The sequence below is a fragment of the Mesoplodon mirus genome (assembly GCF_964341445.2).
Source record: "Mesoplodon mirus genome assembly, chromosome: 3".
Lineage (NCBI taxonomy): Eukaryota > Metazoa > Chordata > Mammalia > Artiodactyla > Ziphiidae > Mesoplodon > Mesoplodon mirus.
Window position 1 is genome coordinate 156,123,307 of NC_138978.1, and position 15,961 is coordinate 156,139,267.

Sequence of the window (15,961 nt, forward strand, 5' to 3'; positions counted from 1 at the left end):
ACCATTTGCACTTGAACCCTTTGCTTGGAATCTGCTTCTGGTAGAACCCAAATCCAAACATTAATTAATTGTCTTCATGTCACAGGAATCCCCTCCACATCCTATTTTTGAGAATTAATAGTGATAGAAAATTCAAAATTTTCTAGGTTTTAAGTATTCCACTGTTCAATAACTAAAAATGCTAACAAATTCTTCCTTCTTTTGTGTTGAAGTATGACTCATAATAATCTCCACCTCTATTGATTTTTTCTCTGACTTCCTCCACTATCTAGAAGAAGATCACTGTCTTCTCTGTAGTCTCCATGACTATTTTTTTGTCTTTCCTTTCACAGCTACATTTTCTGGTCCTAAAATAATATGATTTTGAGGCATTTAGCATCTTGCCTGTCAATCTCTAGATCTCCTTTTGTTAATCAATATCTTCCAGGATACAGAAGAGTCTTTAGACTCCTCTGGATGTGGCAAAACAAAATGCCTGTGCCTTAAATTTGATTCTCTTTTTTTTTTTATGGAATATAACATGGCAAGCTGAAATTACTAGCCATATCATACTGCTAGATAACATTAATTTTTATGGTCAGTTAACATTCCCAGAATTTTTTGCATGATTTGTTCTGAAACAAAGCCTCCCTTACAAGGGTAGTATTTAAAATATTTAACAATGCCTATGACAAGGGTACCAATTAATCAGAACAAATACAATCTGAGGTTGTGGAGTAAAGTTCCAGAGATTTTTACTGAGCTAGTTGTTCACCCTTCAGTTTCTGAATTATAAGGAGCCAGGGGATCTTGGGCTAAGAAAGAGGGGGAGTACTCGGGGTCTCAGGATAGTAGCCATTTATCAAGGTAAGGGAAGTGTTCAATGTTGTGATAGTTGGTATGGCAGTGTCAGCATGAACCAGCTTAATGTTAGTCTTTATCAGACTTTACAGAATATAACTCCCAATGTACCTGGAGCCTTGTACTTTCTGAAGTTGATGTTGGCCAGAACAAAGTGGATGATAGTTGGGCAATCTTTCTCAACATCAGGATTCTTGGGTTTAAAGACATAGCATTCTTTCAGTCCTTCTCGATCAAACACATAAGGATCGATCTTTGGAAAGGGGAGCTTATTCATTTTAGCCCACTTTTCTGCAAGTAGAAGTTCCTATGGAAGAGAGGGAAAGATCATTTGTTCAGTTGGTCTGCACATTATTCAATATTAGTTAGGTGTCTACTATGTGCTAGCAGTATGCTCCTTGTTAGGATGAAAAATGACCCTGTTCTTAAGAAGCTTATCAATCTCAAAAAATATAAAATTACTCCATAAACAAACTCAATATTATTTTGTCAACTTTTTGTATAGGGCTAGTTCCATAGGAGGCATTGAAAAATTATTAATGAACTGAACTGAATGAAATTACGTCGATGCAATTGCTAGAGAAATAAGTATATATTATGAGTTCTGGGCATTTATAAGCCAAGTGAATGCTTTTTAACCCTTCAGAGTCAAAAAAAATCTGTTGAAGCAGAATGAGGAGTACTGTGTTACTGATTTTTTACCTGCATCTTCTCCACAAAACTGATTAAAAATTAATACATTTTCTGAATGCAAAAACGTTGAGTTGCCCTGAATTAGCTTTTTTTTTCTTTTGTTTATGAAAAGAAGCTGAGCTTCTGGCATCATTTGTTATTCTATGTGCAATGGCCAAGAATTAGCCATACAGAGGAACCAAGGGTTAGTTAATGGGCGTAGCAGATGGTCATTGCTTCCACATATGAACTTCCTTCCAGATAAAAGGCTTATACATCCCCACTGGAATGAGAAGACACCTGGCACACAGCCACAGAGCTAATTTGCATCCACTGACATGTAACGTGACCAAGAAATACAAGTTTGCTGTCGACTACTGAGGTTTCAGGTTTGTTTCTGCATCAAGGCTGACTAACACAATCGGTAAGCACAAAAAATAATTAAATTTAAACTAAAGAACATAAATCAATACAGAGAGGTGCAGCGAATAGAGCTTATTTCTACTGAAATGCAGCTGAAGGGCAAAAGTGACAAATAAGAAGCAGACTGTCGTAGTGGGAAAAGCACCAACTCCAGGGCCAGATTGCCTGAGTTAAAGTGCAAGCTCTGGGACTTTGGGCATGTTCCTTAATGTCTCCACACCCAATATCCTCAAATATAAAGTAAAGATGGCAATGATGGTACATATTTCATAAGACTGCTGTTAGAATTAAATAAATTAATATGAGTGCATTATTTAGAACCATGCCTGTCACATATTTCATGCTATACAAATATTTGACAAATAAATGTCAGTAAAGAGAAGAAAGGAGATGGAAGGGGAAAAGTGAAGAAAGAAAAGAGGAAAAAGGGAGAGAGATAGCAATGGTATTGGGGAAATCCCTAAAGAAGGGAAGTTTTAGAGAAATGATCACTATCATCTTAAGTTTTTTAACTACTCTTGTAATCACATTGATTCATTCAGTGATAATCATTAGTTGCCAATCTAAGTTCCATGCTAGGAGGTAGGGACATAACACTGAGTGAAACTCTTGTTCTTATGGGATGTACATAGCCTGGTAGGTGAGAGATAGTAATCAAATAACACTTCAGGTTTAAAACTGTGGCAAATGCTATGAAAAAAGTATTTATTTGCCATGAGATTTTGCAGTATACCTGGACTGTTTCCTCAGAGAGCTTATTTATTCATTCAACGTTATAATTGAGCACCTATATTCTAGGCATAAGAGAGAGGCTGTCCTTGGATACTTAGGGATTATAAATCAATAGGAAATATTAAAAATAGATATGATAGTGCAGTATGGAAGAGACAGGGAACATGATGGATGGCTTCATGCCTGGGCTGTGCAGCCTGAAAGGCCCAGCACATCTTGACTTGCAAGCTCGGTGATCTGAGACAAACTGCTTATCACTACAGCTAAACAGGGAAGAAATTATTTTGTGGGAGGAATTATGCAGTGATGCTCTCCTAATGGCACCATAGGGATCATAAGTAACAATCAATGCACATGGACCAGGTTGTGTACTATCCTTGAAATAGCAGGCTCCCAATCCCATTTTATCTACATTTCAGCTGTTTCTTATTTCTCAGCAACTCATATATACATAAATGAGTTGTAAAATAAAGTTAGCACTATTATCTTCCTGAACATTGCTGTGAGGATTAAATGAGATCATGTATTTTTAAAAACTCAGTAATTTATATTTAAGAAAACAAGTACTTTAAAATAGCACCTTATGCTTTGTGACCACCTAGAGGGGTGGGATAGGGAGGGTGGGAGGGAGACACAAGAGGGCTGATTCACTTTGTTATAAAGCAGAAACTAATACACCATTGTAAAGCAATTATACTCCAATAAAGATGTTAAAAAAATAATAAAATAAAATAGCACCTTAAATTCAGAGAAAAATATGTTTTTCACTGAACTTTCACTGTTCCTGATGCTTCTAGAATGTCGTGAATTTTAAGTTGATCGACTCTCTCAATGCCATTTACTGAGAAATAAAAATCTGGGAGAACAAAGGATTTGATTTATATTAAAGCATTTGTTTCATAAACTGTTAAGCTAAATGTGATTATATTTCACTGAAAATCCCATACATATATATGAATAATTGCCTGTTTGAAACTTGAGAAAACTTTTATCTCTAAATCATTTTTCTTCCTGTTCAGTTGAATTATTCAGCCTGCTATTTCTTGTCTAGCGCTGTTCACAGTTATTCATTAAGGATTATTCAACATCAAAATAAAACTAAAAGTTCACGCTGTGGAATTGCGTGAGAACAAGGAAAAGAAGGAGCTTTCTAGTGTTTCCAAACATGACTCAAGGGTATGACCAGTGATGTGTGGATGTGTGGAGAAAGAGGAAAAGGGGAATTGTGTGAGGTAAAAGACCGAGCTATTTTTAGATAAATATTTTACGCTGGAATCAGGAAGTGATGGAAACTTTCCCTTTCCTTATATGATCCTGACATGGAAAAGATTAAAAACTGATGACTATAAAGGCAGTGATTACAGGATGGAAAAACCATCTCCTCTCTGATGTCTTGTTTCTCTGTCTGTAGTGGCTAAGAAACAATGACACAACTATAAGTAGAGCAGACGAGTTTGAAAAGAGTATTTTAGAAGAATGCAGTGAGCAAAAAAATTGCTGCTCCACAAATTACAGCAATATGCCAGAACTGTGTTCTAACCATCCATTTTGGTTATTGTTTGACACCTCAGACACTTCAGATTTCCACAGACTAATTCATGGTAAATTTACATAGTACTAACTAAAATGATTTTCTGTGGAGATAAAAACTTGATAGTGTCCTTCCAAGTGATACTTTGTAAGATATTTGTGCTCATTTTTAAGTACTAAAACATCTTGAAGGATAGGAAAAACAATCTAAATAACATAGAAATATATTCAAACTATAGTGTTAATGGCATATATATGCCATTTTATTTATTTATATATGTAAATAAATATATACTTAAATTTAATCTATATATGTATAATAAATTAGCTTTTCTCTAGAGGAAATGAGGGTTTTTTTCTGTATAAACCTAGGCTATGTGTTTTCTAAGATATTTCTCATTATGCAAAATCTATTTTTAGATTGGGGAGAGGTATGGAGTATAATTGTGTAAATAAATTTACAGAATTTTTAAAAATTATTGAAGCAACAATTGTATAAGATACAATGGATATAAACAACAATTTAGAATTCATTATTTTGTGGTTATGGTCATTCCCACTTCCAAAAAATGTATTATATTAGATTCCAAGAGCTTTATAATGCAACAGACATGAAATAATTTTCTATATCTAACAGTGTATAGAATTTACAGAGCACTTTGTACTTCTCCTTAGTTCTTTTTCACTAAGAGGTTACTATACATTCACCAAAATATGTAAGGAGAAATTAATGTTGGGTATATCTCCTCATCACAAGGCATCTGATCCTCCATGACCAATACAGGTGTAATGGGTTGAATGGTGGCCCTCCAAAAGACAAGTCCATGCCCTCAACCCCCAAGACCTGTGAATGCAACCTCATTTGGAGAAGGGGTTTTTGCAAATGTAATTAAGGGTCTGGAGATGAGATCATTGTGGATTAGCTGGGTGAGCCATAAATCCAAAGACAAATGTTCTTACAAGAACACACATGCAGAGGAGAAGGCCATAGGAAGACAGGGGCTGAGATTGGAGTTATACAGCCCCAAGCCAAGGAAAGCCTGGAGTTACTAGAAACTGAAAAAGGCAAGGAAGAATTCTCCTGTAGAGCTTTTGGAGGGAGTGTGGCCCTGAGGACACCTTGATCTCGATTTCTGGCCTCTAGAACTGTGAGAGAATACACTTCTGTTGTTTTAATCCACCATGTTTGTGGTAATTTGTTATTGCAGCCCCAGGAAACTAACACAAGAGGTAAATCTGTAAATGCTTCATTTAATAACATGCAGTTCCTTTCATCAGACATGGTGGACTGACGCCCACAGAGCTAACACTTGGATTGGTTTGGCCATGCTGGTTTCATCCAACCTAAAAACCATAAGTACATCATATACAGAGGTTCTAAATCAAGGATCATGCCATAAGGTCAATAAATAAATCTAGTTAGTGTGGAAAAATACAGATTCTTTTTCTGTGTTATTTGTGGGTAAATGAAATTTTGACCTTGAATGAAAATATAGGGAGATAAAGTTAATTTAGATATATTGCTTCTATAATTTGTAAAGACTGGCTCATTTCAAATTTTCCTTGCTTCTCTCTTCTTTTTCTCTTTCCTTCATTGCCTCCTTCTCTCCTTCCTTCTTTCTTTTTATTTTTATTTATTTATTATTTTATTTTATTTTTTTGGCTGCATCACATGGCTTGTGGGATCTTAGTTCCCCGACCAGGGATCGAACCTGGGCCCTCGGCAGTGAGAGCGCAGCATCCTAACCACTGGACCGCCAGGGAATTCCCCTTTCTTTCTCTTTTATTTTTAAGAGAATGAACCCATTGTTCTGGCTTCTGGTCATTAAGCATTTAAAAAGGCCTGAAAAACAGTGAGATTTATGTCCAATATACAGCAACATAATCTAAAATAATATAATTTATGGCATAACACCCCAAATCTATTATTCTCCATAAAATTTTGTAAGGTAAAGGAAAAAACTCTCCCGTAGTAAACTAAATTTCCCTATATTCCTTGTTTTCTCCTCAAGACATCCAAAATTATTTCCCCCTAAATTTAGTCTGTTTATTTTGCAGACTTGAATATGAAGACCCTGGCTTATTTTTATGATCAAAATTTAAGATAAATCCTATTAAAATTTTCCCTGGATGGATCCTACTGGTAAAATGAATTTGGATAGCATATATCTAAGTTACTAAATGGTTAACAAAAAGAAACTTGACAAAATGAAACACAGAGCTGTTTTTCTTAAATCATTTAATAACACTATTTAGAATCATGAGGCTCTTAATATTTGGACTATTATTAGGGTGTGTGCCCACTAATCTAAAACAAAACAAAACAAAAAAAACCTCCAGCATCACTAACATTGATGTCATGACCTTTCAAGGTCAGTTATAAAATATATGAACTTTGTTGCCTTTATCAAAAGCCATATCCATCATTCTCTATCTCCCTGACAAAATCTGAGATTTAACTATACTTATGAAATGCTTATGAAATAAAGTTAACGGTTCTAATTTTTTGCTCTACTCTTTAATTTCAAATGGTATCGATACTTTAGTCTCAAAAATAGAAAATTATTCACTATTTAATCACCTTAATAAAATCATATTGCTTATATCCAGGTATTGCATTGGAGCTTCTCCCCTTCTATCAAAAACTTTGATGTAGATTCAATTTTTAAACCTTACAATATTATACCTAAAATAACTATTCTACTTTAGCATTAATAGTATATTCTTATTAATTTAAAAATTATATATGAGTAATCTTTTAGATCCATATTGAAATGAATATTATTATAATGACACTCTATATAACAACACTCATAAGTTTAAAAAGTCATTTTCAGTATTTCAAATGAGCCTGAAAAGTTCATTTTGTTCACTTTGAATTTCCTGAAGTTCATTTTTGGAGGAAAAAATGTATTACATATAATATATTGCAATTTCCTTTATATTAAGTCTCTGATTCATTCCAGAATTACAGGCTTCATGCTATACTAAACCAATAGTTAAAGGATAGTTAAAGGTTGGTTAAGGGGTATATTAACCAATAACCAATTATTATTGGTTAAAGGATATATTAACCAATAACCAATTTAACCAATAGTTGAAGGATAAAGTATATATTCACATATGAGGAAGAGGGGTAGGATGTAAGGAACTGACAAAATAATTCTAAAGCACATCTATTAGCATGAACAGCTATAATATTTTTTTCATGCCAGCAAAGCTGTGTAAAACAAGGGCTTGCATGTACAATCTAATATAGTAATGTAAAACGGTGCAGCTTTTTTGGAAAGTGACCTGGAAACACTTATTAAAAATCTTAACTAATGCATATCTAAGAAGCCAACTAAAGAAATAATAAAAACTGTGATTAAAGATTCATGCACAAGGATGATCATTAGAGGAAAAAGGTGACAAGATAGCAATAACCTAAAAGGTGAAAAGAGAGCATCGTTAAATAAATTCATGCATAACCACATATAAAGATATCATGCTGTGCTTAAAATTATGTTTTTAAAAATATTTAATGGCATAGTAAAATGCTCACAATGTAACTTTAAGTAGAAAGAAGCAAAAATATATGACCCTAGTGTTGATAAACACACACACATGCATGCACACACACAGTGAAGAGAGAAAAAAAGTAAAAACCAAAATATCAGTAGCCATTGTCTATGAATAGCAGAAGCACTTGATGTATATTCCAAATTTTTTACAAGTATTCTTCTTAATTGGAAATAGTGAATCAAAGTATGTTTAAAAACTAGACAAAGTACAATGGTTCTTTTTAGAGGTACAAAGTAATATTCTAAAACCTTCTTCCAATATCAGTTCATTAATGTAGTGGAGCTCTGATTCATATATAAAATGATGGCTTTGACATCTTACACCCCCGCTGGTGAAATGAATAATCAGCTTCTCTTACCACCAGAATGAGCTTCTAAACTATCATGGTAGCATCATCTATTGAAGCTAACCTGCCATTGCTGCTCATGGGTCATCAAATCCTGCTCTTGGTTTTCACAGTCACCTGCCCTGGTTCAGTACTTCACTGTCTTATGCTTGCATTACAGTAAATCTCTCTTAATTTTAATTTTTTGTTCTCCATCCTCCAATTCATCCTACTTTCCATTATCAGATTAATCATGCTAAAATTCCAATTTCATGAGGCCATTTGTCTGCTGGAAACGCTTCACTGATTCTCTGTTTGCTATCATCCAACCGTAAACTCCTAACGGGAGTGTAATATCTATCACTCTAACCAGATCACTCCTCAGATGTGCTGATTGCCATTTCTGTGCCATTTTCATCCTATTTCATTTATTTCCCTGTTTATCTACTCCAGGACACACCAATCTATTTTCGTATGGATCTCCTATAATACACCTAGTTATATAAACCCAAGTAACTATTTAACAATAAGTTACTTAACTTCCTTCCAAATGACTTTGTGTATAAAAGTCTTCCCCCCAACCAAAAGCTAAAATTTTATCAAGATCAAAAACCATATTTTGGGCTTCCTTGGTGGCTCAGTGGTTAAGAATCCGCCTGCCAATGCGGGGGAAACAGGTTCAAGCCCTAGTCCGGGAAGATCCCACATGCTGCGGAGCAACTAAGCCCATGCAACACAACTACTGAGCCTGTGCTCTAGAGCCTGTGAGCCACAACTACTGAGCCCTCGTGCCACAACTACTGACAACTGCGCACCTAGAGCCCGTGCTCTGCAACAAGAGAAGCCACTGCAATGAGAAGCCCGTGCACCACAACGAAGAGTAGCACCCGCTCACCGCAACTAGAGAAAGCCCGCGCGCAACAAAGAAGACCCAACACAGCCAAAAATAAAATAAATAAATAAAAATAAATTTAAAAAATAAACAAAGATATTACATAGTTATAAAAAAAAACCTATGTTTTACCATTAACTGCTGTGCACAGCACACAGCACACAGAGCAGGGAAAAGTACACACACAGTGTGTACAAAGGAGGCAGCTAGTGAAAAGAGAAGAACACTACATTTTCATTCTGGAGCCTTAGAATTTGGTCCAACTTGACTACTTCTTAACTACCACTTTCCTAGCCAGATCCTGAGCTATGCTCTTTTCGCCCATTACCCTGTTTAATTTGTTGATGTGATGAGATTTCTTATCTCATCAATCCTTGTTTCTTTGTCTGAATACCACTAACTGCCTCAAAAAAGGTAAAATATGAAAGCACTTTTAAAATATGAGGTTTAGGGGACTTCCCCTGGCGATTCAATGGTTAAGACTCTGTGCTTCCACTGCAGGGAGCGTGGGTTCGATCACTGGTCAGGGAACTAAGATCCCACATGCCCTGCGGCATGGCCAAAAATTTTTTTTTAAATAAAATAAAATATGAGGTTTATATATATATTAAAGAGTTATAACCATTATTAGTCTTAAGAACAGTTTAATCATGTACAATATAAAGGAAAACAGATGTCCAAGGACCTGGGTTATCACTGCTCTTCCTGGCTGGGAGATCATGAACTATTTCACCTAATTTCTGTGAGTTTCCATATCTTAATCTATGAAATGGGAATAATAACTTCATATCTATTACAGCATTTCATTCATTCACCCACAAAAACTGTCCTACATATTCATAATTTGGGCTACCACTTACAAAGCAATTAGAACCAAATGATTAAAACACACACACACACACACACACACACACACACACACAATGAGTGTTCTAGTCCCCAAGGAGTTCACAGACAGTGGAAGCAATATGATGTAAACAAATATGGACAGTAGAACATGAAAATCGCTGTGTTAGAAAAATTTACTAAGTCCTTTGTACGTGTGGAGGTCAAGAAAGGTAACATTTGAGCTGTATCTAAAGAAAGTTTGAGGCAAAAGGAACAAATAACATTCGTGGTCTCACTTGAGTGCTGCCCAGGAATCATTCTACATTGCCCTAGTCAGAACTTTCCCTTGTTTCTTCATATAGGAAGACTTTTACTATCCTCATACCCCGTCTCCACTTCCTCCATTCTCTCACCCTCAAAAGATAATGCTGACTCCTAATTACTCTACAAGTTAGAAGTTATCAAGTGAGTACTTTCCCATCTTCCCTTCTCAGTGCCTAACAGCTAACCTCCATCCATAACCATAAGTTCCCCCCTTCTCTTTTGTCCCAGTACGGACATTTCCAGACTCCTCTCCACCTGTATTTTTGTATCTCCCTTCCACTCCCTACCCCTGTAACCTTCCCAGGGGTGTAACTCTGTCATGTATGTCATCTCTCCATTCTCCAATAACATTTCTTCATTCATGAGTCCTAACCATCGCAACATTTAAACACACTTGAGTACCTCCGACGCACCCCTCCACACACACAATTTTCTTATCCTCCACATCCTCTTGCAGATATAGTCCATCTCCTTCTTCCCTGAACAGTTTATAGAATTGTCTCCATTTTCTTAACTTCCACTTAACCCTCCAATTACTGCAGTATGACTTCTGCCCTCTCAACCCTATTGAAATTGCTTTTCACCAAAGACTTCCTGTTGTTAAATATCTTGACTTGGTTTTATAACACTGCACATTTCCTTGGTTTTTGTCCTTTTCCCCTGATATTATTGTTGAATCATCAAGATACTATTTTATGTCCTCTTCTCTTCTCATAGTATACACTCCCCGTGCATCGTTTTACTTATCTTTTACCTGCTAACCCCCAAATTTCAGCCTAATTTTCTTCATGAACTTTAGATAAGTGCATCATTCTTGTCCTGCTCAGGACTATGAACTTGAACAAGGGTCATGGGGAGTCATTTAAAAGTTTTTTTTAAGCAGGGAACTCACTGAATCACATCTGTGTTTTGGAAATATTACTGAAAATAATGTAGAAAATAGGCTAAAGGGATAAGAAATTGGGAGGACTAAGATAGCTACAAGGCAATGCAAAAGAATGTGGCAGATAATGGAATGCTACATAAATTCTCCTTACCTTGAAGGGAGGACTGGAGTCACTTGGCCTTGCAGAAAAGTCAAAGGAGATGATGAGATCAACTCCTCTTTGAGGTCTCAGGATCAAGGGGTATGGCAGGTTAAATGTGAGGCCACTGTCCACCACATGAATCTTTTTACTTTTGACATCCAGAGGCTCATATATCCGCTCAAATTCATCAGGATCTTTAAAAAGGATAGAAAAGAAAAGAATGAATTAAACAATCATTTAACATTATTTAGAATATTAAAACTATTTGTTATGTAAATGTGTGAGAAGAATTCCCTATGGTTAGGCCCTCAGGGCTTGGAGACTTCTGGTTTCTTCATCTGTAATATCAGAATAAAAGATTCTATCAACAAGGTTGCTGTGAGGATTAAGTGGGATGATACACGGAAAGTGAAAGCAAGGCTCAGGCCCTCGTAGTGACTCTACTCTGTGTGTCATGATCCCTGTCGTAGCATTACTTCACATTACATAGATCTTTACTGTTTAAAAACATTTCCTCGTGCATTATCTTGCTTAAGTCTTGGAACAGACGTGGGATAGAGGATATCTATAAATGGAGGATAAAATACATTAAATTCATCTCTAAAATGACACAACTTGGGAGTGGCAGAGTCTGAAGGGATCCCACACAGCATCTCTCTAGGTGATGGGAGTCTAAGAGAAGAATCCAGCTGACACATTCAGCAAACATGTATTGTCTGCTACTCTTCAGGCACTACTCCAGGTGCTGAACAAGAGAGATGCAAACTCTGCTCCAATAGAGCACACTGCTGGTAAATCAGTAAACAAATATATTAAAAGATGGTTCGGGCAGCGATAAATGCAATGAAGGAAATAATAGAGGGTTATAGGATAAGGAGGAACTTCAGGCAGGCAGTCAGGAGAGACCTCTCTGAGAAGACGTTGAGACCAGATTCATAAGAGAGAATTGGCCCTCTCAGGATTTGGAGGGGGTGGTATTTTTTTCCAGGGAGAGGGAAGAGCTAGAGCAAAGGCCCCGAGGCAGAGTAAGGAGTGGTATGTTTGAAGAAGTACAGTGTGGCTACAACTTAAGCGGAGAGTATGATGAGATGGCAAGGGATCTGAAGGAAAGCAGGGACTAGAAATCATTCGTTTTATGAACAAATAATATTGATAACATGTTGCTGTCCACACTTATGTGTGGTGCTCCTAATCCTCTTCCTAGGAGAAAGAGATGTGATCAGAATTAAACTGATTTGAGCTGAGTGAAATGACATGCAATTATTTTGTTCTGTCCCCTGGTCCTCACACCTGTTCCTACTTGTTCTGTTAGAAAGAAGGGCCGCAAAGCTCAAGAGGGAGGTTTATTACAGTAGGATAGAGTGAAGGTGCTCATGCTAGACATGCATTATGACCTCTGAGCAAGATTTTAAATTCCATTGGTGAGCATTGTCATAGAGGAAACAACAAAAACTAGAGGATCAGAGAAACCTGTGTTTATAAAATCACCTATAAAATGTAGTTAATACCTATTACCCAGGAAAATGTTCAGTACATGGTAGAAACCCATCACATGTTAATTCCCCCCATATATTTCTAAATAAGAATGATGCTGATTATAATTCTCTCACAGTCGATTTTATCACTACATTGTAAGAGCAAGACATCAAAGAGGAAAGTAAATCTTTAAATTCTTAATGTCTGATTAAAATCCACAGTCCTCATCATCACTAGAAGCTGAAACTAAAACACCAATGAGACTATTAGCCAGGACGCTTATTCAATGTGAATTGAAACAGTTCTCAATTAGACTTTGGTTTAGTTACTTAAGAAAAGATTAATATCCTTACAAGTTTCTACAGTTAACAGTCACTGTTTTCTTCTCTCATATCTATAAAAATTTCTCATCTCTAAAATACTGAATAACAAATGAATGTTAGAAACATTTACTAGCGACGTTTGTAAGTAAAGTGGAAAAGAGTTTACATCTGAGGTGATGTGTACTGAAGGAAAGTAGGAAGGTGTGAAAAATGGTCTTAGATTAAAAACAAATATGCTAAAAAAGAAAACCAAGAAACAGTGGTGGATGGGGGTGTTAGATAAGAATAAGGTCATGTAGGGGCCTCCCTGGTGGCGCAGTGGTTGAGAGTCCGCCTGCCAATGCAGGGGATACGGGTTCGTGCCCCGGTCTGGGAGGATCCCATGTGCCGCGGAGCGGCTGGGCCCGTGAGCCATGGCCGCTGGGCCTGCGCATCCGGAGCCTGTGCTCCGCAACGGGAGAGGCCACAACAGTGAGAGGCCCGCATACCGCAAAAAAAAAAAAAAAAAGAATAAGGTCATGTAACTGAATGAAAAGGCAGGTCAAGTTAAAAAAGAAAAGAAAAGTCTTGCTATGTCCAGGGTGAATGCCTAGGCCAAAAAGGAGAGAACAGAGATACCATTCTTTAAATAATTATCTTCAGGTTAATTCTATTTTCTTATCAAGTATCTATGTAGTGACAATGTACTTTCCCACCAGCCAGAATTCTAAATATCTATCTATCACAGAACCTGAAACTTAAGAATTGTAAAATTGAAATATATATATACATTATATATATATTATCAAACCCAACTGTAACATCTATTCCTCTGAAATTTTTATTGTTTAAAAATTACATATGTGAGATTTTTAAAAAGATGAAAAATTATGAATCTTTATGTTCTATTAGTTTTAAACTATTTTACTAATAAGCTAGGAATTTATATTTGGGTACTTTTATTTCTCCTAAAAGCAGCTTTGAGTATCTATAATCTATTAGAAATTTCATATATAAGATTTACCATCCTTAGAAAACTCCTTAGAAAACAAAGGAGGTATTATTAGTATCGTTTTAAAGATAAGGAAATGAGGCCCTAAGAGGTTCAGTTTCACACTGTGAGAGTCAAGTTTCCAAGCCAGGCCCACGAAGTCTAAACCCTACACACAGTGTCACACTGTTACTTCAGAAAGTGGCACAGCCATAAGACTAAAAGGGTTTGAAATGGGTAATTTAAAAAACAATAACTGGGGATTTCCCTGGTGGTCCAGTGGTTAAGACTTTGCCTTCCAATGCAGTGGGTGCAGGATCGATCCCTGGTAGGGGAGCTAAGATACCATATGCCTCACAGCCAAAAAACCAAAACATAGAACAGAAGCAGTGTTGTAACAAATTCAATAAAGACTTTTAAAAAATGGTCCATCAAAAAAAAATCCTAAAAAAAAAGCAATAACTACAATGTATAGAGGCAATCTACACATGCATCTATCAATCATGAAAACCACATTGATATGTGTATTTTATCACAATTAAGCATAAAAAGTTAAAGACACATTAATGGGAATTTTTTTTACAGTAACATGATTTTCCCTAAAATAATAAAGTACAATGATAATTCACAAATATTTTTCTCTGGTTTTATAAACTGATGCTTTAAATTTTAACTAAAAAATTAACCAGAAACAGACTATTTCTTTCCTATTGTTTGAGTTCTCCCTTCTCATCATGAAGCTGATAGTCTCCTTTCTCCTGTTTTAAATCCAAGATTACATTTGAGAGAAGAATCATCATGTGGACCAATACCCAGCTCTGGCATGTAGCTAAACACCATGGTTCCAACCTTCCATATAAACTGACAGGAAGTAATGTTTCTTAATTGTGTTGTAAAAAAAAATAGTTTTGCAAGATATTAACAGATATTCTATATACAAATTAAGAGTTCCATGATCGAATAGGTTTGAGAAACACAAGATTCAACAACTTAAAATAATAACAAATGATAATGCATGTTCCCTATATTCCTTACTATGCCTTGGACTAATAGTACTTTTTAGTGGAGATGCTACTTAATCCTGACAGTAACTCTATAAGATAGGTAACAATTGTTTCTATTTTATAAGTCAACCATTGGAGTAAACAATGAAGATTGTTGCTTCCTCACTAACCTATGGGTCCATCAGGATCAGGTTGCTGGTTTTTAGTTTCATTCTACTTTTCTATCGTTGTTAGCCAAGGTTACACTAAGTAATGGCTCAGGACTGTCCAGCTAATAAATGACACAGTTGGGATTCAAATGCAAGTGAAGCTGCTTTTAAAGTACTATACTTGAGGCACCTTTAAGTAGGATTTCTCAAACTCATTAGGGTATCCCATGGCATTGTGAAGAGGGGGATGGAGTTGTTAGTTTTTCCAAATTTATTTGAACTTGAACCCGATTTATTAATATCTACTAAAACGTCATAGAGAGTTTGATGAATGCCCCTATGAAAGAACATCCTCCTGTAAATTAAAGTTTACTTGGTTTTCCAACCTGTGAATGAGTTAATCAGGTTCTTTGATAGGTAAGGAAACAATCTCTGTTTTATAATTATGAACCATTTCCTTAACAGTTCAGATGTGGAATTTTACAATGGTCATTTTACAAATACATCACACAGATTCAATTTATAATGTACAAATATTTGGATGTTTGTGTTTTGAACTCTGGCCTAAATGAACTCATGTCTTGATTTCTAATTCCAGATGGTGTATGTCACAGTAAATAATATAAACACAAAAGTAAACAGGAAAGAAGTCATGTAACTAATGAGCAGCTTCTCCAAAATTAGTTTCCACAGGTATACAACTATTTTGAAGCAAACAAATAAGGGGAATTTTTTCATCTTATTTCTCTTGTTTTCAAAAGATGGTCTGCAAGGTGAAGCAATAGGCACAAAAGTAATACACTTTTTCTCATTTTAGGTTGAGAGATTATTCTAAAACGCTCAAATTTTAATCTGTATAAACAAAATCCATATAAACAAAA

General features: G+C 35.8%; 1 protein-coding gene across 2 annotated transcripts in view; it reads right to left on the reverse strand.

Annotated features, from left to right (window-relative positions):
• PLA2G4A (phospholipase A2 group IVA) overlaps nucleotides 1–15,961 on the reverse strand; it is a 160,069-nt gene that overhangs the window by 11,553 nt on the left and 132,555 nt on the right. For both annotated transcript variants that reach the window (XM_082613763.1, XM_082613762.1), the window contains 2 exons: nucleotides 11,168–11,352; nucleotides 952–1,147 (listed from right to left, as the gene is read on the reverse strand). In XM_082613763.1, coding sequence (XP_082469889.1) covers nucleotides 952–1,147; nucleotides 11,168–11,352 — 381 coding nt within the window. The remainder of the gene's footprint in view (nucleotides 1–951; nucleotides 1,148–11,167; nucleotides 11,353–15,961) is intronic.